The 27,729-nt window shown below is 39.7% G+C and overlaps 1 protein-coding gene across 1 annotated transcript; it reads right to left on the bottom strand.

Moving 5' to 3' along the window:
• Nucleotides 1-389: 389 nt before the first annotated feature.
• Nucleotides 390-20,900, bottom strand: SP4 (Sp4 transcription factor). Its single transcript, XM_062567803.1, has 6 exons — nucleotides 20,776-20,900; nucleotides 19,997-20,097; nucleotides 17,946-19,503; nucleotides 2,425-2,656; nucleotides 2,010-2,209; nucleotides 390-898 (listed from the first exon to the last, which is right to left on the bottom strand). The coding sequence occupies exons 1-6, from the start codon at nucleotides 20,780-20,782 to the stop codon at nucleotides 651-653; spliced, it is 2,346 nt and encodes a 781-aa protein (XP_062423787.1). The 5' UTR covers nucleotides 20,783-20,900; the 3' UTR covers nucleotides 390-650.
• Between the last annotated feature and the right edge of the window lie 6,829 nt (nucleotides 20,901-27,729).

Genomic DNA, 27,729 nt, shown 5'->3' with positions numbered 1-27,729 from the left:
ATAATGTAGTGGTCAAAATGATCTGAGGTCCACCTCAGATCCATTTTGCAGCATGTATAGTCCAGCTGCTATTTGAACAATTCCAAAACTTGAGAAAAGACGGCCAAAATCAACTGACATGTTCTATGGACTGAGCAAAAACTAAAATCCTTCCATTATCACTCAACTCTGTACTGAGTTTTGTTGTGCCTTAAGGGAAAAGGATGCTCCCATGAAAATAATACAAATCTATATTAAAAACAAAGTACCTTCATCAAATGATATCAATCCTCATCAAGGTTCACCCTGTTTTACATTGACATTATCTGATTTTACAAACATATTAATATACAATGCTAAAATAGAAGGAAAAGTTCATTTAAAATCATTACATGATATACAGATATATAACTAAAAAAGTACAGTATGGAAATAATATTCCCCCATCTGTTTATCCAGTTCATCAATTTGCGCTGTTTGTATTTTTGAAATGTTTTTCTTGTTGCACCAGTGTACACTTCCCTTGCTGACCCTCCAACCTGGAACACTTAAAGAAGTCAAGACTGAAAACATGATTTCCCGCTCTGTAATCCACTTTACCAGCCCACTTCCATATCCTGAAAGGCATGTAAACTTAAGTGCAGCACTAGGCATCTGTATAAACGATCCTTTCAGAATTCCTCCATGTTTGTTGAAACATTAGGGGTTGCTGGGTTTGAATCTTGAGAAATGGCAGCAACAGTGACAATTCTTGGTGAACCAAGAACCTCAGTAACCGAAGAGTCCAGTTCTCCGGAAGTAACGATAGCAAGAGCTGTTCCACCACCCTTCTTGTTCTGGTGAGTTTTGACATGTTTTGAGAGATGGTCACTTCTCATAAACCTCTTAGAACATTCTGGGCACTCAAATCTCTTTTCACCTTTTTTAAAAGAAGAAAAAAACCAAAATGTTACTGAAAGAGGGCAGTAAACACTGTTTTCGTTTGATCATTTGAATCTATTCAATGTTTGAAGTGTCCTTTTGAAGACAGTATTTTCTTCTCTATCCATTTGATTCCCAGATCTGTTCTGTTCAGTCACAGGCTTTTAGCTCACTCTTCATTCTTAAATTGCCTTCAACAAATATTTGCTATGTGATCTGGTGTGTAGTTTGAATTTGAGGTCATTAGGTCACTTTAGGTCACTAATTTTAGATCACTATTTTTATGAACTTCATACCTGACAGTGTAGGAGACAAAGAACCTAAACCAACTATTTGATAGCATTAAAACAAACAAACAAACAATTTAGGTTAGAATGATGAGAAGACAATTTGGAAACATTAATCTCAAAGCTCCATGAATCTGTCTCATGAGGATGTATGGGACAGAGGGGGAGATTCACCATACTAAAAAAAGTGCTGTCAGTGTTTGAATGTCATTGGTGTGCAGGTTTCCTTTGAGTGCTACCTTCTGAAGCTATAAATTTGGGGGGAGGGGGGAAGAAGCCTTCTGGGGGCTAGAAGTATGAAGGATGATACCATTTTCAGTTTGTGGAAGGTCCAACTTTCTAATCTGAACTGTTAAGAGAACTTGTTTTATCAAGTGTCTCTTGAAGCTTCATGAAACCTCCCAAAAAGACCAAATCAGATGAATAGACTAGGTTAAATTTCTTGAGGACTGAACTAGTCCAAGTGAGGAATCAGCTGCCTGCCTCACAGCCACCCTACACGCTCAAGGAAATAAGTCAAATTAAGACTGGACACTACAGGACATCAGCTATCTATGATGATAAGATCATCTTCTAGCGCAGGTTCAAAAGAACTGTTTGAATAGATCATTTTAATTATTTGATTTCACACTCATTTATCAGTACAAATTTGTATTGATAAAAAATTAAAGAACTACCGCTTACTCTTTTTAAGTTACTTTATTTACATATGAATGTAGTTTCCAGAGATTCTAATAGGTTCTTTTCTTTTATGTAACTGTTAAGCCATAGCCACTATGATTCAGACCTGCTGTATTACGTATACAGAGAGGGCTGACCAACCTGTGTGGGTTCTTCTATGTCTTTGCAACTCATCACTCCTTGTAAATCGCTTGCCACAAAAAATCCAGTTGCATACAAATGGTCTTTCACCAGTATGCCAACGCAAATGTGCCCGAAGATGAGATGTCTTGCCATAAACTTTTCCACATCCTTCAATATGGCAGATATGTTGCTTTTTTTTTCCTGGCTCATTGCTGCCTCTAAAAAGATCAAATATAAACAGGTAAGTAGTAATAATATTAACTAACTTAGGAAAAATATTTATATTAATTGAGAAAATTATAATCTATCAAAAAAAGAAACATACAAGCACATTTTCTAACAAGCAGGATTAAAAATATGTAGGCAATACAAAAAGATTTCATGCTTAAATTAGGCAAGCTGTAATAAATTGTCTAAATACTTATTGATTTACCTTCCTTCCCCCTCTCTACAGTTAGGACATGAGCAGGCAACTCTTCTCAGTCTCTTGCCAGGTTGTACTTCCTGGTCAGAAGCTTGTTGAGCTTGTTGCAGTTGCACTTGTGTTATCTGATCAGGACTAACAGCACCAATTGCTGCATTAGCAATGCCACCTACTGCTACAGTTACAGGGGCTATTGTGGCTTGCTGTACTTTCACTCCTCCATCTTGTCCTTGCTGCTGACCTGTAAAATAAGAAAATCTTCGTACCTTTTATTGGTCATTTAAATAAGTGATAAACTTTCTATTACAATTTTATGGAACAAAAATCCACTATAATTAAGGTAAACTGCAAAACAAATACTGCATCCAGCCAGCCATTTTACCAGTTTTCCTGAAGCACTGCCAGTTTAGGTAGTCCTTTTTAATGTCATGTGTTATTAAAACAGTACAAGACAACAAAATAGCGATACTAGGGAATGAGAACTAATTTAACAGGCATATTCTTTTCCACAAAAGCTCAGATAAATTAGAAAATATTAAACAAAATATTACATAGAAATATTATTAAATCTATTGCCAGTTAGTATCTCTATAATAACCTTGTATAATATGTACATTCAGAAAACTAGCATTAGTTCATTTTTAAAAGTTATTACATGGTGCATACAGAATTGTTAGTTATAAAATATTTGTGATACCTGTAAGTACTTAATCAAGACAGAGCCTAACTTTATTTACATTAAGACAAGTTTCTCTTAGTTAATGAGGTCTTTCAGGACTGTGTAGCTGATGTTCAACATGAAGTCATAAAAATAGGAAAAGGGCAAAGCAACAAACTACACATTAATCTATCAGTACTCATACCCTGGGACCCTGAAAAGTTTGAACAAAGAGACTACACAATTCACTAACAGCCTCCAAAAAAGACTATGTTTGTTGTAAGGCAAATAGTTATCTTTTTTTAAAATAAAATATCCACACAGATACCTCAATAAGTGACTATTGATAAAAATACTCTGGAGAGTAAGAATTGTGATTTAAACAGATAGGACTACTGACTTTTTGGACCCAGAATTTGTCCTTCTTGCCTTGTTACAGTCTTACTGTCTAGAAAAGGGCAATAATCAGTATGTTTTTGAAAGAGTATGACGGGTCACTGGTGTTCTGGTAAAATGCTTTAAAGTCTGAAAGGAACACCTCGCCTAATCAGCTGACAACAAACATAAACACAGTGAACAACCAGAGCTTCTAGATGAAATTCTTCAGGTCACTGATATTCCTGTAACCTCCGCAAAGAAAAGGACTAAATTTGAATGAGCTAGCACACCAGAGCTTTGAAAAGTGATGAGTAGCTTTTCTGTTTTGTTTTTCAGAACAAGTATGGTTTCAAGAAGACTGGAAGGCTTTACTGAATCAAAGGGAATTCTAAAATTGACTTGATGCATTAAAGATTCAACTTCATTGTGTAATTTCATGATCCCATTGGCTTTTTTGATCAAAGCAAATTAGAGAGACTGTCTTGATGTTAAATAGAATATTCCAATATAGGTAAGTATAATTTCTTGAAAAGCAGGGTAATAGTACATTTGCTTTCCTAAATAAGTTAGTACTATAGGTTTTGAGAAAATAATCTGACACAAAGACATAACTGGCATTTTGAATCTGGTAACACTGAATGCTAGTCCTGTCAGCAACAGATAAAATAAATTAACAAATTGCCGTTTTCAAAAATTCTGTTGTTACACACAAATGGGAAAGAAGGGGAAATACTATTCTATTTATTGACAGAATGCAGTTACCAACATGGAGTGCCTCAGAATAAACCAAAATATTCTATATGCCCTGTCTGACAGTCCTCAGTATTAAAGCACTAATTTAAAAGCAAGAAATTAATTGGAGGTAATATGATTCAGAGCAATTCAAATGAGTACTGCAACTTTCTTCTCAGGCATCTATAAGAGTCATCAGTGAGGACAGTACTGAGAAAACCCTTTCTGAAGTCTAATTTGCCTAGCTATCAAATGAGTTCACATATGACACAGTGCTGAATAATGATTACTTTATTCACACAATTGCTGAGGAACTATGTACACTTGGACAGACCAACTTGGATAAAGTGCCATGATAACAGCTATAGATTAACCTAACAAACACCTCCACATACAAGCAAATAGGTGAAAACTAAAAAGCATGATATATAGAGAACCTCCCAAAGGGACTAAGTGAACAACAACTATTGACAGATACTGAGTGCTTTTGATTCTCTAAAAAGAACAAAGGCAAATCCAGAAGTGATAATGATTGAATCCCACTTGCTACTGGACAGCTAAAAAGTAATAGCGGTGGGGGGGGTGTCTAAAAGCCTAGAATTTACAGCAGAAGAAAAACAGAATTACAATCTTAATCTTGAGTGTAGAGACTCTATACATCTAGGATAGAAGAAAGTCTTTCAGAAAGAATGAACACTAGAAATAAGTTTATTTCCCATATTCTCAAGAGATCTCTTCATACCTCTTCAATAGAGCAATGAACCTGGTGTTAGCAAAAGGCATTCATGTGAAGAGTCCTTGAGGGAAATGAGGATAAAGAGTATGGAGAACATTGGGGCATAAATGCAGAGAGTAATATGTAGCACTTGGGTCTAATATCAGCAGAACGGGACACAAGAGCTTCCAAAGAAAAATACTAGTCCAGGGCAATTCCCTGTCAGGCTGTTAAAGCTGCTGCATTAGTGACCGAGTTTAATGAATGACTAAAAGCAGCTCTTTTTTTTTTATTTTTCCTAATCTTATACTCGTCTGAACATGATATTTTTATTCCTTATGCTACAGCCAGCTTTAGTTTTTGTTTAGCCAAAGGTAAATAAATTGACAGGACGAACTAGCTCAACTTGGAATACCTCACGGAGCATAAAGTGTTATCAGCCCTCTTATTATTAAGTAAACTCAAAATGCAAACTGATCTAAATCACAGGGTCAGCACTATAAATGAAGACAGTCCATGAATGGTCACTACAAAAGCTAAAGGTATATCAAGTACTATGGCCACACCTACCGCAGTCTTTGACACTATTTCAGCACTAGTCAGGTTTTCAGGTATATTATATATCCTTTGTCATCAAAAGATGTTAGACTGATGACTCCATCCATGTCAGAAAGTCTTGTTTGGCCAAGAAAGTCCTGCACCTAATCGCTCCATGGTCAGAACGCAGCTGAGTAACACCATTTTCTCTCATTCTTTTTCTTGAATTTTCTTTAAAGTTTTAATGTGATTTTTTCCAGACTGATTTTTCAAGATAGATATGAATTGATGCACTTAGAACTCTTTTCATACTCCATCACTAATGCTACAGTGGCAAACATCTGTCACAATTCTAGCTGGATCTGGTCAGCTCTCATTTATGGAGAAGCCTGTTCAGTATTTCTGGGAGTTGCACACATTGTGCTGATTAGATACGGCTTAGAGACCAAAACTTGAGTCATGAGATAACAAGCCACAAGAGTCTTCTGATAGTTCTTCAGAATATCCAGTAGCACTGCTGACACATACTTTATCCAGCCTGTTGTTTCCTCAATCTTTGTCTTTTGTTCTTTAATGAATACTTGCATGGCCCACATGAGGACCATCTTAAGAGCATTACTGAGCTACAACTTTAATCTACTTATTAAACATGATGTAATGATATATTTGAGTAGGAAAGCTTCACAGTAAAAGTAAAGGTGACAGTAAAATAGAAGAGATGGAAAATGCCAAGAGTAATGTTGCTTAGGCAACTCTAATTTCCATATGGCTTCAGTTAAACTAAATGCACGCCCTTTGGATGGCATTAAAAGAGTTATTACATTTCTTAATGTGAATGTTGACTTTCTTCTTTAAATTAAGCTTGCAGAGCTGTTGATTATTTCAAACTCCTTCTCCCTTCAATTCCACTTACTAAAATCACAGCAGGAGGGTCTGAAACTCTCAGTGTCACACAAATAGCATTATTTAAAGATCCAGATCACAATATTCACTAAGCAAACCTGTACTTTTTGAGGTAAAGGATAAATAGAGGAAGCATGGATATCTGATAGTTATGTAAGCCTTGAGTGTTTTCTAATAAATGTTCTTTACCAAAATGTTCTATATTAAAATTTCTAGACCTAATTCTTTTGTTACGGACACCTGAAACAGCATCCTAACAAGCTAGCACACTCTGAGCACACAGGACAGAAAACATCTATTCTCCTTTAAAGTTATTAAATATGAAATTCTTTATCATTGTTTGAAAGTAAAAATGAGTATATTTGAGGCTTGTTGAAAGTCTTTTTCAGGAAGAAAGATTTGTAAGTTTTCATGAAACTGACAGAACAGGCTGTGATCTATGTCTTGTAGCGAACCCAGGAAATCCTTGATTTGCATCACTGGGGAGCGATTTGGATTTTTTTTTTTTTTTTTAATAACATATTAGGATTTACTAAGGAGCAGCAAAAGGCTTTTGCCTTTATACCATTTACATGTATTAAGGGAAGATGAAAGGACACACAGCATTTAAAAAATTACTGAAAATTAAGGTAACTTTAAGATTGTAAGATTGAGCAAAACACAGGAATGAATCTTCATCTTGCTAACAGGAGAAACTGAGTTTCAAGAGCCTTGACATGAAAAAAGGAAAGCGGGCAAGTACTAAAGAGGAGTACTGAATTAAAACCTCTGTAGCAAGAGCTGTAAAAAAGGCTGCAGCTATGCAACGACATGGAGAGGTCTTACTAGGCGTATGACGACTCTACGCTACATCTATTTGATAAGTTGAGACTCTGCTTTCCCTCAAGCTAGACCAGAACTATTACAGTACAGTACAAGTTACAGAACAGTGCTCATCAGCCTTGGTGGTCAGATTAGACAAGCTAAAGCTTGCTGAATGTGCTGCTGCTGCTGTTTTCCTATTATCCTAATGAAAAAAAATATTCTTAACAAATTGTCACTAATGGCAGATGAGGCACTTCATTATTTCTTAAATCAAGCTTAATAAAGAAAGGACACTGAGGTGTTATTTAACTGTTGACCTGAGTTTTTAGGCAGCTTACAAAATCTCAGGTAATTTCTAAAATTTATATCAAGAAGGATTTTTCCGTAAAGATGATGTATATGCAAATTAGCTCTTCCTTTGAAAAACAAGCAAAACAAACCTTGCTAATTCTTAAAACAGGTAGCTGAGATAATACTATTCATAAAGGAACAGAGTAATCTACTGTCAGTTTCTAGACAAGGGAAAAAAAGACCTTTTAAAAATAAAACCATAGACTTGTTGCTATAGTCATAAAAATAGCATTTAGAGCCTTCCAGAAATTCAGTTTCAAGCATGAAATCACTTAGCATTACTTCTTCCTGATAAACTCCAAACCACAAGACTTGATATCACAATACTTCACCATTCATAATCAAGCTTTCCAGTAATAAGAGCTCTTGTATTTCAACATAGCAGATTTCAGAAATGGGTCTAAACAGATCACTACCTGAGTGAACAAAGAGTCAAGGTCACATTTCATTTATGCTAGTACACTGGAGTTGTCAAAGTAGTCACTGCAAATTTACGCCTGCTTTTAGAAGACAGACTTTCTTAAATTCCCATGATTTCTTTTTAATAGCAGTTTCTTGAAATTGTGAAACATTCTCTCCTTAATGAAATCATCACTGAACTTGTAGACAGTTGTAGTTTACTGCACACAGTCAGGTTTACAATTTTAAGTTTCAACAAAATGTTAGTGCACAAAACAACACTGATGGCAATTACTCCGTTTTCTTTTCACTTCTGTCTAAAATTTAGAATCATAGAATTGGTAGGGTTGGAAGGCACCTCTGGAGATCATCTAGTCCAACTCCCAAATGAGTGGCCCATATGGGAATCGAACGCGTGACCTTGGCATTATTACCACCTCTGCTCTAACCAACTGACTCTTTCTTTTGAGGAGTAATTATTGCATGTTTTCCTGTGGTCAAATAAAACAAGGCAACTTGACATGATACTTATTTTACAAATTAAGTGCTGTAAGACTTTCACTGTCTGCAATATTAAAAAAAAGACAGACTTTTATTCTATGCTTACAACTTAATAATTGCAAATATTGTAGACATTTTTAAAACTTCTCAAATAGAAAGCCTACATGATCTTAGCTAGTAATCTTTCCCACTGAAACAGTCAAGTAAATGCACAACCGAGAAGAGAGAGAGAGAGACAGAGAGAGAGAGAGAGACAGAGACAGAGACAGAGAGAGACAGAGACAGAGACAGAGAGAGCGAGAGAACCAGATGAGCCCAATTACAATAGAAAGTTTGGGTTGTCTCAGCATATAATGTCCAGGTGCTACTGTAAGCAAAAAATAATTTCCAGTATAAACAACTACAGTATTAACTAGACAACTCTGTCCTTCCTACTAACTAAAAAGACATTACAGCAAATTTCTATCTTCTGCCATTGTAGATTTTGACAAAATCTGTAGGAACTTGGATCATCTTGCTTAGGAGCTTGCTTTTGCATCAGATGGGCCAGTGCAATTAGTGATCATCATGATTAACTAAGCTTATTTTCTGTGAAAAATACTGCTTAAAAGCTGGAATCCTAAAGCAGTAATAAATAAGGTTTTTGAGGGTTTAACAGCTCTTTAAAAAGTGATTTTCATTTTGTGTAAGATTCTTACCAGCAAGACCGAAATACAAAACACACCCCATGAAATTTTGTGAAGATACTTTAATAGCTTTTCAAAAACAGAATGCTCTACCCAGGTGCTTTAGGACAATATGAAGTCACTTCCGTATTTTCAGATAGAAAAGTAATTTTTCCAGATTGTAGTATTTTTTTCATTTAACTGAAAGCCAGTTCTCTATTGTTACTTTAATAGACTTCGCAAAGAGCTAGCACAAATACAATACAGGAAATGCTATAAGTAAACAATGCAAAATCAACTATGGAACTGCATTTTCACAAAATTTAGTCTTGCACAATCAAGCAGGGGTTTCAGTCAAAACCAGAAAACACTCCTGGTTGTTCCAGAAGGTTTGCTGCTATCTTAATAGGGTTTAGCTTTGGAGGGGGGGACTACAGTTTGTTTGGTATTCTAAAGAATGAACTGTCCAATGATGAGTCAGAGAAATTAACTTGTTATCCTACCGCTAAGGCAAGAGAACTTTTTTTTTTGAAAAGTGATTTTTATCTTTGTTGAAGAAGTCAAAGAGTAAAGAATATTTGTTAAATCTTCAAGAAAACTTCTCTGCAGACAAAAGCATGCAGTTCTGTGCTGTGAAATGTCACATTGCATAGAAACTAGTAGTGAATGAAAAATGTGATTTTATGTTTGTTTTCACTGAAAACAGCCTTTGCCACCCCAACTCTCATCTCACTCTTTAACTTAGAGTCACAACAAAATTTGGACAAGTTCTTTCTTCCTACTCTTCCCCTTTACCTCAGGGAAGTAAACTTGTTGACTGTCAGTTGCTACAGACTAAATAGGACTGCAGCATCTGATAACCTGTAACAATTAAAAAATGCACCCATCTTAAATGCTTCTGCCATAGCTAAGCTAAAATGCTGACTTAAGATATTTAAGAAGTCTATTTTTCAGCATTTTAATTCAATGTATGCGTGAGTCAATTACCATGAATATCATAATAGCCTAATCTTCAAAGGACACAAGGCAGTTGACAAGAAATACATGCTAAGTTTTCAGTACTTTTATTTTTAACTACAGTTTAGCTGCTTTATTTACTCTTTTATATTTCCAAACTGATGCTTGACTAGAGGGCTCATAAATATTCTTTAACTAAACATTTCAGCTATATGAAATGTTACCTTTATGTTGATAAAAATATAGCTTTATGCACAGAAGGGATTAGTAAACAGGTATGTAGACACAGAAAAAAAAAAAATCAAAAACACCTAACCTTAAAACTAGGTGAAGTATTTGATAAATTTGTTCAGAATCTAAAAAGCTTCTAGCAAGAGGGTGGTTAGAATTGTTCTCAGGAAACATAAGACTCATAAAACACTTCTAAAGATATTTTACAGTAAGACTAAATATGAGATAGAAGCCTTGGATTTATCACAGCCTATAGTAGATAGGCTAATCAATATCAATGACTGATTTGTTTATTAAAACTGCAACATCTCTTATACCTTGTTGCAACCCTTTATCAGAGCTATATTACAGAATAACAGAGGGAGCATGTAAGCATCTAAGACCAAACCCCTTTGAAGTTCTGCCAACACTTCTGTAACAGATACCCTTTAAAATGGCATGCTTGATCTTCCTTTCTGGTATAGAATATAACCTAAAAAACTTGATGTTTTACTCAGAATTATTTCCAGATGACCAAAGAAACAAGACAACCAGGACCTACATTGCTTAGACTTCAGTATTTTGCTCAAGGGAAAAGTGGTCAGGTCATTACTTGAAACCATCCTGTATCTAGGGAAAGGTAGATTTGTACTTCAAGTGTTATGTAAGTACCTATTATGTAATTCCAAAGATATTAACTGACCTGTTTACAACAATATGATACTGGTTTGCAAGTCTATTAAGACTAACTATGCATACTGAGATAACATGGTCATTGAAAACAAGCTTACTGAGGTATATGACTGCTCATCAGTGTAAGTATTAAGGTTTACTCCAAACACTATTCTTAAGAAATAATGTGTACAGAAATCCATTTAACTATACTCCAAACAAACATAAGCATGCATGGAGATGCTAAGCTTCTGAAGAGACTGAGGATGTCCAGAAAACCATGGTTTTGGTGAAAGTTTCATATAGCCAGAACAAGATATTAATTAGAAAAATATAGTTCATGTGCAGTCTTGACCATTTCAAGAGCTGGGAATATGAGCATATGAATAAAATAACTTTTATTAACTAAATATTTGATTAAAATCACTGATCACTGGGAAGTTTTTCAATAGTAATATGGTTTTTACTCAAAATTAATGTTCCCTTAGAACCTTCTGACCAAAAATAGTAGTAGTAGTAGTAACAGGCTGATGAAGATGTGCAGTATCATTCAAATAAGCATTTTCTTCCTTGACAGATTTGTGAACAAGAAAATTTAGTTAATTCATTTTCCATTCTATATGCTATTTCTGAGGACAGAGAATGAAAGGAAGGGCAAGAATTCATATTCTCAGAGCAAGTACCTATATTATAAAGATATTTCTTATAAAAATATTTCAGTAAGACCACATACTGTAATTGTGAAAGTTTTACTAATGCTCGCCTTTGAAGACCTTAAGAACCTGCAACCATTTCCTGATGTTACTAGCAAAGAGACTGTTCATTAGAAGCCTGTTTCACTATGTAATTATAAGCAAACATATTACTTTAAATACTTCCCCTCCCCACTTTATCCAGAAGTAATGAAGTCATGCCTTGCTACTCACAGGTCAGGGAGCAAAGGCTTGTTTTACGGAGGTGCATCACAATGTTATTCTCCACAGACACTTTAGTTGAACAAATAGATTATGGTTTCCATATGCATCAGGTTTAGAAACAGCATACAGATATTTTTGAACTACTATCACCTAGTAAAATATCATGGTTTGTTGATACACTGTTTCTGCCAGTATTCTGAATTTCAGTTTAAGAAAACCCTACAGCCAAAGCAATCTTGTTATTAGAAGATTAAATGCTTCTCCTATAATTACTCTAAAGCATTTGAAAAGAATGCCAAGTGGTATAATATTTGGAACACTGTGGCTCTACAACAATCCTCAGCTCAAGGCAACCTGAGAACAGTTGTAAATGACCTTTCATGACTTTGAGGAAAAAGTACGCTAAATTTTCATATTCCTTCCAACTGGTTTTCAAACACTCACAGTAGAAGACTGTCTAGCATGCCAAATATCACACTAGGATGCAAAAATTAATAAAGCCTTCTGCATTTGTTTTTTCCATTTTTGTAGAAAAGAGCTCAATTCTTTGTACTTATCTTTTTACTGCAGATTCCATAACTTCTGTTTCTTTCCAGATATTTGCCACAGCTTGCTTGCCAATAAACATCCAGGAGAACACTGGATGTTGTTCAAAACATCATGCAAACACCACCCTTTAACTCCTTTGACTTTCACAATTAGCACTTACATTTGCCCATTTGCTTGTATATACCATGGCTATTTAAAACCCTTTTCACCTCATCACCACCTAAAAGCTTCCCTGCTTGCTTAAGTACAAGATCATTAAGATTTGAGTCTACCCATACTTGCTGCTACATTAACATGAGCAAGTAGGAGACTAACATGAAAATCTATTTTTCTCATACAGTGACTTCAGGCTAAACAACCCTCCCTTCCCTCAATATCTAGTATATATAATAGAGATAGAAGTTCACGGGTGGTACAAAGGTGGAACAGATCTTTAATTCTTGTGTTACGAGAAATTAAAAGAACAGATTAAAAAAGGTGTTTTAACCATTAAGGCACTGAATTTATTGCCAACAAGTGCTGAAGATATCAAAAATTTACATGGGCTCAAAAAAGACAATTCTTTTTAAAAAAATCCATTAAATATGAAAGTGACCACTTCTGACCCATGAAGACTTGAGCTGCAGATCACTGAAGAGTGAAACAGGATCTGAGAAAGCAGATCTTTCTTGTACACATTGCTTGTGGTCAGCAAACACTGTCAAAGACTAAATATTTAGTTAGAAACACCTTTGAATTTTATATTCCCGAATTATACACATTATCTCTTATTTATCATTTTATTCCTGTTTGAGATCATTTGACCAAAATTTTTAAAATCCCTGAGAAGATTGTTTGGATATTCCAGTCATGCTGGTTGAATGTCTTCAGCCTTTGAACAGTAAGTCACAGAATCAGCAACTCACAAAAAGAGGACTCAATAAAGGAAGAAAGGGAAGAGAAAGCTTGAAGAACAGGCAGAGGTAGATGCAGGCAAGAGAAAAATACATAAGGAAGCAGGAGATCTGGAGGTACTAGCAAACTGCATAACTAAAAGTAGCAGTGCAGCAGAAGCAGTGGGAAGAAAAAGGGGAAAGAGTCTTAGTTACCCACATAACTACATAAGTAGGTAAATGGCACTGCTTTTTTCCCCTCTTTGAAATACCCCAGTGAAAAGACTTGATATTGGACTTGTCATTAATAACTGGTTTAAAGTCCATAGCATATCCCTGCAAGAAACGGTCATCCCTGCAAACTCTCTAGTTCTAGTATTGTCAGGCAAAAATAAATAAATAAATAAAATCCACTCAACAGAAGCTCTTCTTCCATGGTATTTTGGTGGATGAGCTCAAAACTTTACCTGTAATTTGGGCCATGCCACCACTCGTTTTAAAGTGGCATGAACTTGAATTGCAAGGTGGTGAAATCCATGACAAGAAACTAATGAAATCCTGACCAGGTCTAGGTAAGTTGCAATTAACTTTGAAAGTGTCCCATATAAGGACAGCCAGAAATCTTCATCCTCACATAATGATTATTTCAAGAGGTATGATCAGAGTTGAGACAAGTCTGTATCATTAATTTCTTATTTCTTCTGAGAAAAAAAAATCTGAAAAGATACCATCTTTATTATTGAGAGGTCCAATGTATTCCAATTGTTAGCAAAACACTGAGTTCAGAAAAGCTTGTGACTTCTTTAGGCCTCAACTTAAGAAATTGCACATGCAGAACAACTTTTACAGACAAAGTGATATACTTAAGCATTAGTTTAATAGTCCATTTTATTTCACTCCATATTTACCAGCATCCAATTCACATTCCATGCTACTCCTAGAACAAATATATTCCAAGTTTTGTGTTGAGAGACAAAGGAACCTAGCCCACAAAAAAGAAATGGTTTTATGAACCATTTTTTTTCAGAACCATACCAGTTTTAAAACAAGCTCTCTCCACAGTCATTTATATTATCAAGTAAACACATCCAGATAAATAAGAATACCTGAACTTTAAGTAAAGTCTATCTTATTTTAAGAGGAGGAGGAGGGGGAAATCCTTTGACCTTGACTACACAGCTACTACAGCAGAAGCCTTAAAAAGATAAAAGGGAGCTGTAGCTGTGTATCGTCTATTTATACCAAACTTATGCAGGGTAAACTCAGGAAGCCAACATGTATTTTCTTTCGCATTTTGTTTCAGATTAACAGTAAAGACTATCCTGTTCCCCACAGAATGAGGTATAAAAACCAACTACAATTCCTGTAGCACTAAAGAAATGCTACTTATGTTGCATAAAACTTGCTCAAAGGAAGATGGCTATGACATAACCGATCTCATAGCAAGCCAAGTATTTGCAGATTTCTGCATGTTCAAGTAAACACTTGCTTTTACTTAGCACATAGTTTGAATAGCTCTGAATTAAATCATTAAGTATTTTTTAAGGCTCAGATACTTAATTTCTATCTCTTCCTCATCCAGCTTTCTTCTGTGCCTTCAATTGTTCCTTCAACTGATGCTTTGCAGTTTTTACTTCTATAAAATTTCTTCTACGTCATTGATGTTGAATGATTCTTCACTTAGGCCAGAAAGTGAAACAATTTGAAAACTGCTCTGCTTTTGCCCACAAATAACATACAGTTACAAGCATGATACTCACCAAAAGCAGCACATCTGAGTTTTCCATTAACAAAACAAACAAAATCCATGCAACCCGCACACCTTATTCACCTTGTTTGGTTTACAGTAGAGCCTACACATCTTGAGATGAAAGACTCAGAAGAAAGGTTATAAAGCCAATAAGAATACTTACTTGAACATTTTAGTATTTTTCTAATGCGAGATCTCTCTTCCAGAATTTGGAATCCTCGAGAAGATCATTAATGCCTGAAGAAGCTTTACCAACATAGTTCTATAGCTTAACATTTCCCCGAGAATTTTAAGCTAAAGAGTTCCATTATTTACTGTTAAAGTTCTATTGCTTTACTGTTCCATTTATTATATTTTTCTTAGTTTCTCAGTACCCAAATTACTCCTTTGCAGTAACAACTAGCAAAACTAATATTCATATCACAGAAATACAACAGAAACAAAGGAATAGTTATTTATGACAAATATTCCCCCCTTCTCCTCCCACAAAAGTTTGGTGGCTTGATTGCTTGGGTTTGCTTGAAGGAGAAGAAAGCTCTTCTAACAAAACCCGAGTACCTGAGTTGACACGTGAATGGAGTCTTTCAGCCAGTCTGTTCCCTGACACTTTCTGGACATCCTACACATGGCTTATTTCTAACACCTACTCTTACTGTTCACTTGTAAGAAATGATCCACTTCTGGAAAGTTCGTTTACAAAAGAATTCACACTTCTGGAAAGTTCAATTCATTTACAAAAGAATTCACACTGACAGACTCGGGTAGTGCATAGGAAGAACAGAAATATCAGTCTGCAGTTAAGTGGGCAGTTAATTTTAATCAAATTCCTTGTAATGATAATAGCCTTGTAATGATAATAACAAAAGCCATTTCAAATTTAAAATGCTGAATCCAAAGATGTTAATAGCCATGATCAAGACACCTTGTTCCTTATAATTGGTAAGCAAACTTTAGTTTTTAGCATGTTTGCATTTCAATTTCACACACCATTATTTTCTCAAATATTTAATACAGCATTAACAAGAGGACAGCACTTCAAGCTCTTCACTCTTTCCATGCTATCATGGCATTCATTCCCAGAATGCAGCATTAGGAAGTTTTGCAGGAGAGAGATGAAGAGAAGGATAATATGATCTAACTCACTTTCTTGGAAGATCTCCTTTTTCCCCTGTCCCCAAGCCTCAGAAATAGATATAGTACCTTATGTATGGAGGAAAGGAGGGGAGAAAAACAAACAGTAAAAAACTCTCAGAGCATTCACTGCTGCTAGTATGTTTTAAAAAAGAAAAAAAGGACTACAGAACTTATGACTAAGGCTTCTTTAAGGACTACACCTGCAACTCGCTTCCCTTCCTTCATCCTCAGTTACAAATGCCAATTCCTCTATTTTCTAGAGGACATCACAGGCAGAGGTACAATCAAGGTAACTGAGCAAGATGATGTTCAGAATTTTTATTTCAGATTCCTACTAGCATTTAGTAAACAGTTTTAAGCCATTAGTAAGAAGGAGAAGAGAGAAAGGGGAGGAAAGAAAAAAAAAAAAGCTTGCAGAAAGATTGCTATCCCACTGCCAAGACCAGGCTGCTCCCCAAGCAGATTTCCCATATAGTCCCCTACCAAAATATCAACTCCTGTCTAACAACTGTAGCCAGTTGGCACTCTCCCATCACGGAAAGTTTTCCAAGGCAAATTAGACCATAGTCTATTGTAGCAGCTGATCACTTCCAGCAAGCAAAGTTTTGTTTGGAACCATTAAAACCAAACACTAGAAGGTCAAGATTTTAATTTTCATTACCTAGATTAACATTCTTGCAATGTTCCTTCAGTAAGATGGGTTTAATGCATCCAGTCCAGCTCTTAAGAATTCAACATGCTATTAGGTGCCAAAGAGTACTATAGCAGATAATGAGAAATTTAGCACTTGAAGAATTTTATTAAGCCAGCTAGATACAAATACTTTTAGTGTTGACTGGACAGCAATGAGATGTGAATCTCTCTTATGGTTTTATATTTCACAACAGCCTAACTGTACACAGTTTCTTTTATTAAAAAAAAAGTGTTTAACTACAAGACTAGAAGACTTGCATGAAGTAAAACCAAGTTCCTATAAATGGTTATCAATCTGGCAAAGAGAACCCCTAAAGATTTTGTGTAAAACTTGATTTAAAAGTTTACAAGTTTAACAGAGATGTCTTTATGAGACACTGCAGAGAACACTACATAGAATATGCTTTAGAATTAAGTTCTACTATCCAGCCTAAATCTTTTAATCAGTCCCTACTCCAACTATTAAATGAGCATAATCAAACAGGCATTTCATAATACAATTCAGAAGTTCAATACTGAAGTACTGAACTACAGTTATCAGTTAAAAAACCACACAATAACACATAAATCACAGGAACCTTACTATGTGTAGATGTACCTTATTCCATTTGATCTCTTTGCAGAGCGTACAACTTTAGGAGCTAATGCAGAGTATAATAAACAGTTCCACACAAAATACATGCCATGACATGAGATCCACCAGTTCACTTACTGTCTCTTTCCTCATCCCACACCCCTCCAACCCAGCGTAGATTAGCGGTACTACCTGTTTGGAAGAGTTTTCTGGTTTTGCTTTTGTAACTGAAGTCGTAACAGTACAGCCTCATATTCCCTTCCAAAGCTTACATGCCTTCAAAACTATTCTCGAATGATGCTTTTTCTGTTTGCCTTATTAAATACCAATAGCCCCATTCCAGCTGAGGCAACGACTCATATTGATGCAACTGCTAATATTAGCTCAATGTGTAGGAGAGGTGTCAGCTACATTAAAATACTGAAATTTAGTGATAAGGATAAGGTATTTCTTCACAGTTAAGAGCTTCAAATTTACTATGGAAAGCCTGAAAAACGCAAGAAAAAAACACATTGTCTGGTATTCTTGCAATAGTAAAATACTTTGTCAGACCACTCACCTGCAACACTGGTAATGGTAACCGGAACTCCTTGAACTTGAACACCTGCAGCACTCAAGTTGGCAACACTTACTGTTTGGAGATTAGGTACTGAAGCAAGCTGGGCAGCATTCAGTGTGATTGGGGTACCAGCAACAGCTACTGGTGCAATCTGAGCAATAGTTGTGCCACCACTTGAAGAAACAGGGGTAATGGTTAGTTGTTGGGGTAACCCAGCATTTTGAACTTGAAGATTGGAAAGGCTTTGCAGATTCTGAACCTGTACAGTTTGCCAGCTGATTTGCCCTGATGGTGTTAAAGTTGGAGCCCTGATGAGCACCTGAGTTGGACTCACTGCCTGCAGCTGAACATTCTGCAATGGCTGCTGCTGGATGGTCTGTATAGTTTGTCCTGACTGGAGCTGAAATGACTGTGGAGGAATGGCCTGAATAATCTGCTGTTGAGGCTGCTGGATCTGTATTTGCTGTAGAATAGGCTGGCCTACAATTTGGACCTGCTGAAGGGAACCTGACTGATCCTGAACATTCTGTAGTCCATTGGACTGGAGCTGACTGGAGCTCTGGGCTTCAGAGTCTGTAGCAGTTGTTTGAGGTTCTTCAGCCGTCTGCTCTGAACTGCTACCCGCTGTGCTTGTGTACTGGCCTGTTTCTGCAGAGCTTACTAAAGCATCACCACTAGTTAGAGATGTTGAGGCAGTGGTCGTAGAGGTGGAAGATGAGGAAGGAGATTCTGGCATTGTACTAACAGAGGCAGTAGTGACAGGTGTAGATGCTACCTGATTTCCATTGGAAACTCCACTCTCAGTAGACTGGCCAACTTGTCCAGAACCTCCTCCTGCTGCCACATTGTTTATCACAGGCAATGCTAAAGTTACTCCACCAATGTTTATAGGTAAAGTTGTTACGACTTGTGCCTGAGTACCAGGAATAGTTTGCAGTTGCAGTGGTATGGAAACACCAGGCCTTATTTGGACTGGAACTGTCTGATTTGCTAGGTTTTGAGCAATAATATTCCCCGAAGCTGTCCTATTTGCAGTTGTGAGGATAGCTTGATTATTCCCTGCAGGAATAAGTTGAATTTGACCCTGTATATCTTGTAGAGCAGTAGCATTAGCAGGATTGATTTGAATTTGTTGACCTTCTGTTGTCTGAATCTGTGGGATCACTTGGTATTGGACACTGCCACTTGGATTCTGTACTTGAATGACTTGAAATTGTCCAGGATTTGTTGCAGAAGAATTCCCTGGTTTGGTTTTTGTAGGAGATGAACTTCCGTTATTACTGCTGGAGGGACTAGCTGCACTGGAGGCAACCGAAGAGCTTTGTTGAGCAACATTATTTTCTTTTGAAGTAGAAGGAGCAGCAGCAACAAGCTGCCAAGTGTTTCCAGCAAGCTGAGTTGTTACTAATTCTAACTGTTGTGGCTGATTTTGAAGCTGCACCAAACCTTGATTTGGATCTATAATAATCTGCTGTTGTCCAGTTGCTTGATTCTCACCAGGAGTTCCTATTTTGCTGCAAGTGGCTGCTAGCAAAGCTAGAGGTGAAGGCTGAGAATCCTATCCATAAAGAGAAAATAGAACAGATTCAGAAGAGCATGAACACAAACCATCAGAAATTACTATTCAGATTTACACAGGAAGCAACAAAAAAAAAAAAAAAAAAAAAAAAAAAGAAAAAGAAAAGAAAAAGTGCTTCTGCATACAGAGACCAATCGCACAAAACTGAATGAGGAAGTACATATTCCTGTAAATAATCTTTAAACATAAGACCACCAGTTATCAATGACTATGTCACAGCCAGGACTGTTTTGTCCTCACTACCCTCCTTCCTCCCCCCCCCAAAAAATTAGAGTGCCTCTAATACATGGAAAGCAGGTGATTACTGTAAAATGCAACCAAAAAACATGTTCAGGCAGTAAAGATATTTCACTCAATGAACTATATTTCATCCAACCCAAAGAAAGATGCCATGAGCAGGAAATGCAGCTAGCTGAACATTTCATTTTAAATGCTAATAATTTGGGTACTTCCCTATTTGAGTGTGCTTTACCTGTGAGCCTCCAGTTTTCCCTTTTTTATTATTATTGTTGTTATTCTCTGCCTCGGGAGATTTCTCTCCCTCTGTGGGCATAGTTTCCTCCTTCTTTTGATCTGCAAAAATATCAAGTGTAACAGGTTAATTATTCACCTCCATTTATACAATAACAAAACCTATGAGCATATCTTTTTTGGTTCCCTGCTTCTCGCCTTTACCTCTTCATGAAAACAACAGCGCAAATCATTATTACAAAAGAACGAGTCCTAAGAAACGTGGTTTGAAACCCAACCCATGGGGGCTGGAGAGTTAACACCCAGAAAGGGGAGGTTTGGTTTCCTCTCCCAGAGACAGCAGGAAAAAACCACCCACATCCCTCCTCCTCCTCCTGCCCCCTAAAGCATCGACGGCCACTGAGTGGCCGTCGATGCTTTAGGGGGCAGGAGGAGGGTTGAGCAGGGGAGGGAAAGAGGGAGGAAAAGAGGAATGAAGGAGGGAGGGATGTGCACAGGAGGGAGGGATAGCGAAGAAAGGGGGAATGGAGGAGGGAGGAACGGAGGAGGCAAGTCAGAGGGGCAGGCAGTGGAGGAAGAGAAGAAAGGGGGCATTAGAGGAAGAAGAACAGATGGGTGGAGGGCAGTAAAAGAAGAGTGAGGAAGGGCGCGGTAGGAAGGGGTAGAATGAGGGAAGAAAAGGGGGAACCCGGGAGGGCGGGATAGAGGGGGGATGAAGGGTGGAGGGAGGAGCGGAGGGAGGGGTGTGCACAGGAGGGAGAGAGGGAGGGGGTTACATACCGCTCATCCCGCATTAATGCCCCGCTGAGGCGCCGCTCTAGGGGGGAGGAGAAGGAGGAGGAGGAGGCGGAGGGTGGGGTGGGGGTAGCGGGGAGAAGGCCGGTCGCAGCCGGAGCTGGGAGGAGCGGGCCGGCCTATTTTTCCACGAATGGCCGCCGCTGGGCTGTGGCGTAGCTGCCTCTCTCTCCGCCCGCCGCCGCCGCCGGCCTCAGCCCGCCGCCTTGAGTGACAGCTCCGAGCCGGCCGGGCGGCGAGGGGGGAGGGAGCGCGGCGGCGGGGCGGGGCCCGCCGGGGCCCAACCGACGCCCACTGAGCAGGAAACCGAGCCCAGCCGCCAGCCTCTCGGCCGCCCCTCTCCGCCTCAGCCCGGCTCCCCACGCCGGAGGCAGAGGAGGCGGGTCGGGGGCGGGACGCAGCGCCCCGCGAGCCCGGCCCCGGCAGGCAGCAGGGCCGAAGAAGGGTGGTCGCCGCCGCCGTCTTCCTCCTCCTCCTCCTCCTCTCCTCGTCGCCGGAGCCCGTGCCTGGCGCCGGGCGGGAGGGGGCGTGGCTAGGGGGCGCGCGCGCTCCGCCGGCGGGGGCGGGGGCAGCGGCTGCCCGGAGCGCGGGCGGCCGGGGCTCCCCGCGCTCGTGCCGCTCTTGACAGCGCGCGGGGAGGGCCGGGGGGGCGGGGCCCGGCCGTCGCGGGGCGGGGCCCGGCCGAGCCCCGGCCGTTAGGGTTCCGCGCGGCCCGCTGATTGACAGCGCGCGCCCGCGAGCGGGGCGGGGCGGGCGGGGCCCCGCGCGGCGCTGGCCAACCGGGTGGCACCTGCCCGCCTCGCGCGCTCGTAACTGACAGCGCGCGGGAAGCCGCGCGGAGCTTTCCCCCAGGCGCGGCCCCCCCCGCCTCCGCCCCTTGCCCGTCCCGCGCGGTTAGTGAGGAGGAAAAACCCCGGTGGTTTCCATGGAAGCCGGGCCCCAGTGCCCCCCGCCGTTCTGCTGTTCGTTTGTAACAGCCTTCCCAGCCGGCTCGGCGTGGCCCGTGGAAAGGCACCCGTGGGGGGGGGCGGGGCTGAGGGGAGGGCAGCCAGGGATTCCTGCCGCACCTGCTGGGGATATTCCCCGCAGCCGGGGGCGAGGAGGCGGGAACTAACGTTCCGCCTCTCCATTGGCCCGGCGGAGGCGCGCGGCACGCCGGGATGTGCAGTTCTGGGCTCACGCTGCGGCGCGGGCTCGAGGCGCGTAGAGCGGCGGTTGCGCATGCGCAGAGCGCAGGGCGGGCGGGGGCGGGGGCGGGGGCGTTTCCCTGAGCAGGTGCCGTTATGTGCAGGTGCCGTTGGCCTCGGTGGGAGGTTGTGTCCAGGTCGGGGCTAGGGGGTCTGAGTCAATAAGCTCAACTGAAACCTTCATCCAAATGCTACTGCAGATTCACAGAGTTGTAGTCAGTCCCCAGAAGCCTGTGGTCAGCCAGTCTCACCATTGTTAAATGAAAAATGGATGAATTATGGTTGTGGTTTCTTTTCTAAGGTTTTCTCCAGTTCCCTTTTTCTGTTCTTGGTGTGTGTGTCAGTGTGCATGCATCTGAGTCAGTGGTGTTGCCCACTCTCCCTGACTTACTCAGTAAGATAACTGGATAAGTTAAAAGTGATCGTGAATGGAGGGGTGGTGGCAAGATATGGTAGATCTGCAAGAACTAGGAACATGATTAAGCCATTTGAATTTCAAAAAAAAAAAAAAAAATGATAGTTGCAGTACTGATGTGCTCCTCTGCAGATTTAATATTTTTATAATACATACCAAGTGCTATCAAACAATATAAAGCACCCATTCACCACAAATTAAAGACAAAGGTGTGGGACAAATAGTTCCTTTATGAGATGTCCAGCAGTCTTGTCCTTCAAAAGGACGAGAAAGCTTTTAATCACTGTCTCAGGCCTTCAGCATATCCTCTGGAATAAAGGAAATGTAGAAATGCCCAGCTTGTCCTACATAAAATAAGAAAATGATTAGAAAGACAAACGATGCAGGCTGTTACTAGGCATTGTACATGCTCTGGATACGCAGATCACAAGCAGATGCATCAGAAAATGGCCTTACAAATGCTGATTAAATTACATTTAGATGAGCAAATAGTAATATCCCATAGTTTATAGCTCATCCAAACCTTGACACCTTTTCATGGGCAGGGTTGGAGCAGGCGGCGTGGTTCTGTTCCAGGAGGGGGGAGGAGCAAGGGTGACCCCAGAACCTCCAGGGCAGTGCCCTCACGAGCAGGACGCAGTCTCACTGTATCTGTGCAGGGCCAGGGTGGTCACAGTGACAGGATCTGTCGACTGTCCAGTGGTCATCAGCCTAGGTGAGGTGATGAGTCAGACCTGGGAAGTCCAGTCTGCAAGCCAGCAGGGCAGGAGACCTGGCTACCTGTGCCACAAGGTCAGGGATGGACTCAGCTGCGAGGTCGCTCTGGAGCAGGTCTGAGGCTCAGGGCTGAGCTCCAGGGGAGCTCCTGGGCCCAGGGGCAGCAGGTGGGGGTGTTAGGTGAGGTGAGGTGGGTCAGGGCAACCCTGACCCACAGGTGCACTCAGGGCCCTGACAGGCCGTGCACTTCCTGAAGGAGATTGCATAAAGAATGGACAAATATATTAACAAGGCTGCTCTTTTCAGTGATGGATGTTTAAGTTATACAAAAGCTTTTAAACTTTCACTGGATTCTTCTCTACATCTGTAGGTATAGAACTCCTGAAAATCTGGCCCTAGGGTGCAAGCAGACTTTGTCTCAACTCAGTATGTGATTGAAGAGAAAGATAAAAGATGTTGGTAGGTGGTTTCAGTAGGGGCGTCGTGTTTTTATGTATTTTTACCATCCTCATATACTCTCCTATACCACCTACTCTTTCCCAAATTCCAAATGTCAATCTTGTTCAGCTTCCTTCCACCAACTTACACTCAAGCTTTCTGAGCAAACTTCTTTCAGCATAGTTTCCACATGAACAAGTGCTTACCTTGTACACCCCAATGCTGGTTGCTCTTTGTGAGTGCTCATGAAAGTTAACTGTGGATTTAAACAGAAGTAGGATTAGGCCTGATAACATGTATTTATATATTATAACATTAACAGAACAGGAGTTCCACCTCCCACTGGGGCAGGGGAAAGAAACATATCAGAAATAGGGAAAAAATAAATGAAAAAGCTTTCATCACAATTTTATTTTATACTTAGAACTTTAAAAATATGTTGACGTTGTGAGAAACAACACAGTACAGAAATGCCTGGTTGAGTGCAGACCCACTGCAATGACAGGTTCCTGGCAAGACTTAGCTCAGGCATAGTATCCCTAGTTTGTGCTAGGGCCCAAACTAATAAAATCCACATAGTGCTGAGTATCAATTACTTTTCATTTCTCTTATTGTATGTGTATTTTTTTAGTGTCAACATTATGAGTTTATTCCTTGCTTTTGTTTATTTTTTAATTATCCCTTGTCTGTATGAAAATGTGTATTTTTCTGTCATTATTTTTTTACATAATGCTCTCTTTTGTGATTCTTATCCCCACTCTTTTCTCCACCTCAAAGATATTTTTCTACCCAAATTCCCCACTTCTCTTTTGTATTTCTCTTTTTTGCTCCTGAATTATCTTTTATCTTCTTCTATGTCACTTTTAGCTTGACCTCTAAACTATGCCGTAACATATGCCTTATTTGTCATAACACACTGAATCAGATTTTTAAATGTGTTTAGGCATTGCTCTACTGAGCATTGCAAGGCTTGTAATGCTGACTAGAGCAATACCTAAATATCTTTACAAAGGAAAAAAAAAGAGGGGGTGTGAAGGGGGAGGGAGAGACAGCTGGCTGCATGCTCCAGTTTCATTGGTTAGCCTCTCTACTATCACTCAGCTCTTACATAGGTTGCATTTGGACAGAGAGCAGAGAGGCAGCAGCTGTAAACAGCAGAGTCTGTGGCTTCACAAAATTCTAAATCTAGTTGTAGAATAGCTAGTATTAGAATAACAGTGCTTTAGCCCTTTGACAAAAAATACTGAAGTGGTATAAAGTCACTCTGACCAAAGTGGTGATGAGAATATATAAATAAATGAGGGAGTAGTTTTAGTTTGGCAGGTATCAGAAATCCACATCTCTGAAAGAATCCTCTTTGGCCAGCCCAAAGGCTCTTTTGTTAATTCTTTAATGCCCCCTTTCTGTTCTTAGTGCTCCTTTGTCTTGGAACCCAAATGTTTATATGAAATCACTTCCTTGGTTTGGTGCTTACTTTTCCCCCCTTTTGGGGCCCTTGCTGGCCTCCAGTATTTTGTTGTAGACTATCTTGGCTCCAACACCAGCAGCTTCGAAGAATTTGGCGATGGCATAATGTTACTGATAGACAGAGCCTGGACCAGAGCCACAGTGGAAATCGTGTACTTGGCAAGCATGCTCCCTAGGCATCATTCCACATGATCCCAAGTGGACCAAGTCAGGGGTGTTTGACCTGCTTGGATTCTATGGAAAACATCTGTGGAGAGCATTCTGTGGAAAACATCCACAGAAGCAAAAGGGATGAATTCTGTATTGCGATCTCTGTGTGAATGCATCAGCCTGGGGGAAGTCAAACAGTGCAGGACTGAGGTTAAGAATCCTGTCTCCAGAAAGATCAGTGGTGAAAATGAATGCTCCAGTTCTGCTTGCCATGCCCCTTACTTATCCAAGCCTGAAATACTAAGCTCCCCTTCCCTTCTACTGTTTCTGTCTGTCAACCATTCACCTGACATTCTCTCAGGGTTTTCTCATGTCATAACTGCGTGGCAATAATTCTGAGGACATAGGTGTGACTCACACACTGAATCAATCATTTATCTATTCTGTGCAGAACTTAATGTAATAAAGAGAATCTCCCTTCCAAGCCAGAGAGTCCATGTTGCCACATATTGTGACATAACCTACCTTTACCAGAGCTGAAGTATGTAAGGAAGGGAAAACCTTGTGATGCAGATCCTCACAATTAGGAGGCAGATACTTGTCCAGCTGGGGAGAATATTTCCATTAAATATGTAAAACCCCCTAAATAGTACTGTCTTTAAAGGGATGAATGTTACCATATTTGTTCTTTGGCTGTGGTATTCTAAGCTTTCCATCGGCAGCCTTCTGCCTACTTCTCCTAGCCCTTGCAAATATTTTTATGGAGGGCACAGCACGTAAACAGGATTCTGGTAAGGAGGCAGTGGTCAGAATCAAGTCTGACAGAAGATTAACGATTTTTCTTTGAGCTGGACAAGCACACATCTAACTACCATTTGACAGTAGCTTAGGCAGTAATTGAAAAGGTCTTAGTGGAGATTGCCAGTGAATGAGCTCATGAGCTAGCATGTTGGAGTGCAGGCACTGTCAGCAGTGACTCTTCATGTGTCAGTCTGTTGATCTCAGTGTGCTGGGAATTTGGGGTATGCCAGCCTGCTTCATTCACTATGGCCAGAAGAGAGTTGTGAGAAACCGAGATGTGATTGCTAAGCAATCACCTGATATACTTTGCCTTCCATGGTTATCCACAACAGCTTGCAGCACAGCGGAGAATTACTGCTTCCTTTCGATCTAGAACATGGATTTGGATGTGCAGAGAGTGTTTTTTCCCTTCAGTGACCCTGATGCAGCTGAGAAAGTGCATTCAAGAAAAGTGTGCCACCACTTCTTCTTCAAATGGAAGTTTTCCTTTTCATAACCTTACTTGCTGTTAATTTTCCTATCTACCATAACACTTGTATAGTGTTTTGATTCTGCACATGACTACTTTTATCCTCCCCTGTGTGCTCAACAACACTCTTATACTAGTCATTACCTTATCAAATAAGGGTTAAACTTACCACAAACCTATCATGACTACTGTACTCCCAAAAGATCTCATTTCATTGGTGAACCATCTGCTTTTGCAGAACTCTTCTCACAAAGCCAGACACAGCACTGAAGGAGATCCTGTCTTTGTCATCATTGACAATATCTCAGTACACAGAAGTAGCACCTGTTGTAACTGCAACTTTGCTATCTCATTTGAAGTGGCCCACTGTGTGCAGGAAACAACACCTCTGGTTCAGGAAGTCTGCGTGAATCTGCATTGCCACTTAAAGATCTGCTGCCATGCTCAGATCTATGCTACTGCTCAGCTGGTCTTGCAAAAAATTAAAAAAAGTGGAGAGGACGTGAAGGTGGATGTTGTGACAGGTCTGTGGCATTTGCTGTGAGCTTTTTAAGTTTGTTGGATACTTCAAAGACAGAGGCATGCTCCCTCTCCCCTGTTCCCACCAGTGAAAACGGGCTGCAGTTTACAAAGAATCAGACAGAGGATGAGAAAATGGTCTACAGCTACATCTGGGATACAAATCTAGGACACATAGGAGCATAATCATAGTATCCTGTGCTTTGCATAATTTGCAATTAATGCTCACATGTGATCCAAATTTTATACATGTTATGAATGACAGTTCTGCACAGATCTTCTATTGATAAGTGTAGAAAATGTTGTGTGACAGAACTTCCAATAACTACACTAGTTGTTGGTTCAGAAATCAGTGAATATTCCTGAAATTCAAGACTACATGTACAAAGGGCATAGGAGAATCTGAGATGGAATTTTCACCCCTGAGCTCTAACAGAAAAGTAAACAGACTAAATAAGGAAATTCCATGGTGTAATTCTTACATGATTTTACTCTAAGTAAATTTCTGAGGTGAGAGAATTCAGAACCTGAGTGAGAGACTCCATTTTTATCTAAATCCAAATCCCAGTAAATTTGGTGGTAGAAGAGTGACCCGTGTAAAAGGAGAAATGGACAAAGAAAGGTACAAATAGAAGTAAACTAATAATAATAGATCATTTCAACTACCCAGGATTAGTGGTTCAAATGTCATTGAGGAATATAGCTCAGAGTAGCAAATTCTTGTCACCATAAATGACTGGTTTAAGCACTAGATAGCTTTACTGGTGCACAAGAGA

This window comes from Rhea pennata, chromosome 2, assembly GCF_028389875.1.
Source record: "Rhea pennata isolate bPtePen1 chromosome 2, bPtePen1.pri, whole genome shotgun sequence".
Lineage (NCBI taxonomy): Eukaryota > Metazoa > Chordata > Aves > Rheiformes > Rheidae > Rhea > Rhea pennata.
This window is presented reverse-complemented; position numbering and strand designations above follow the sequence as displayed.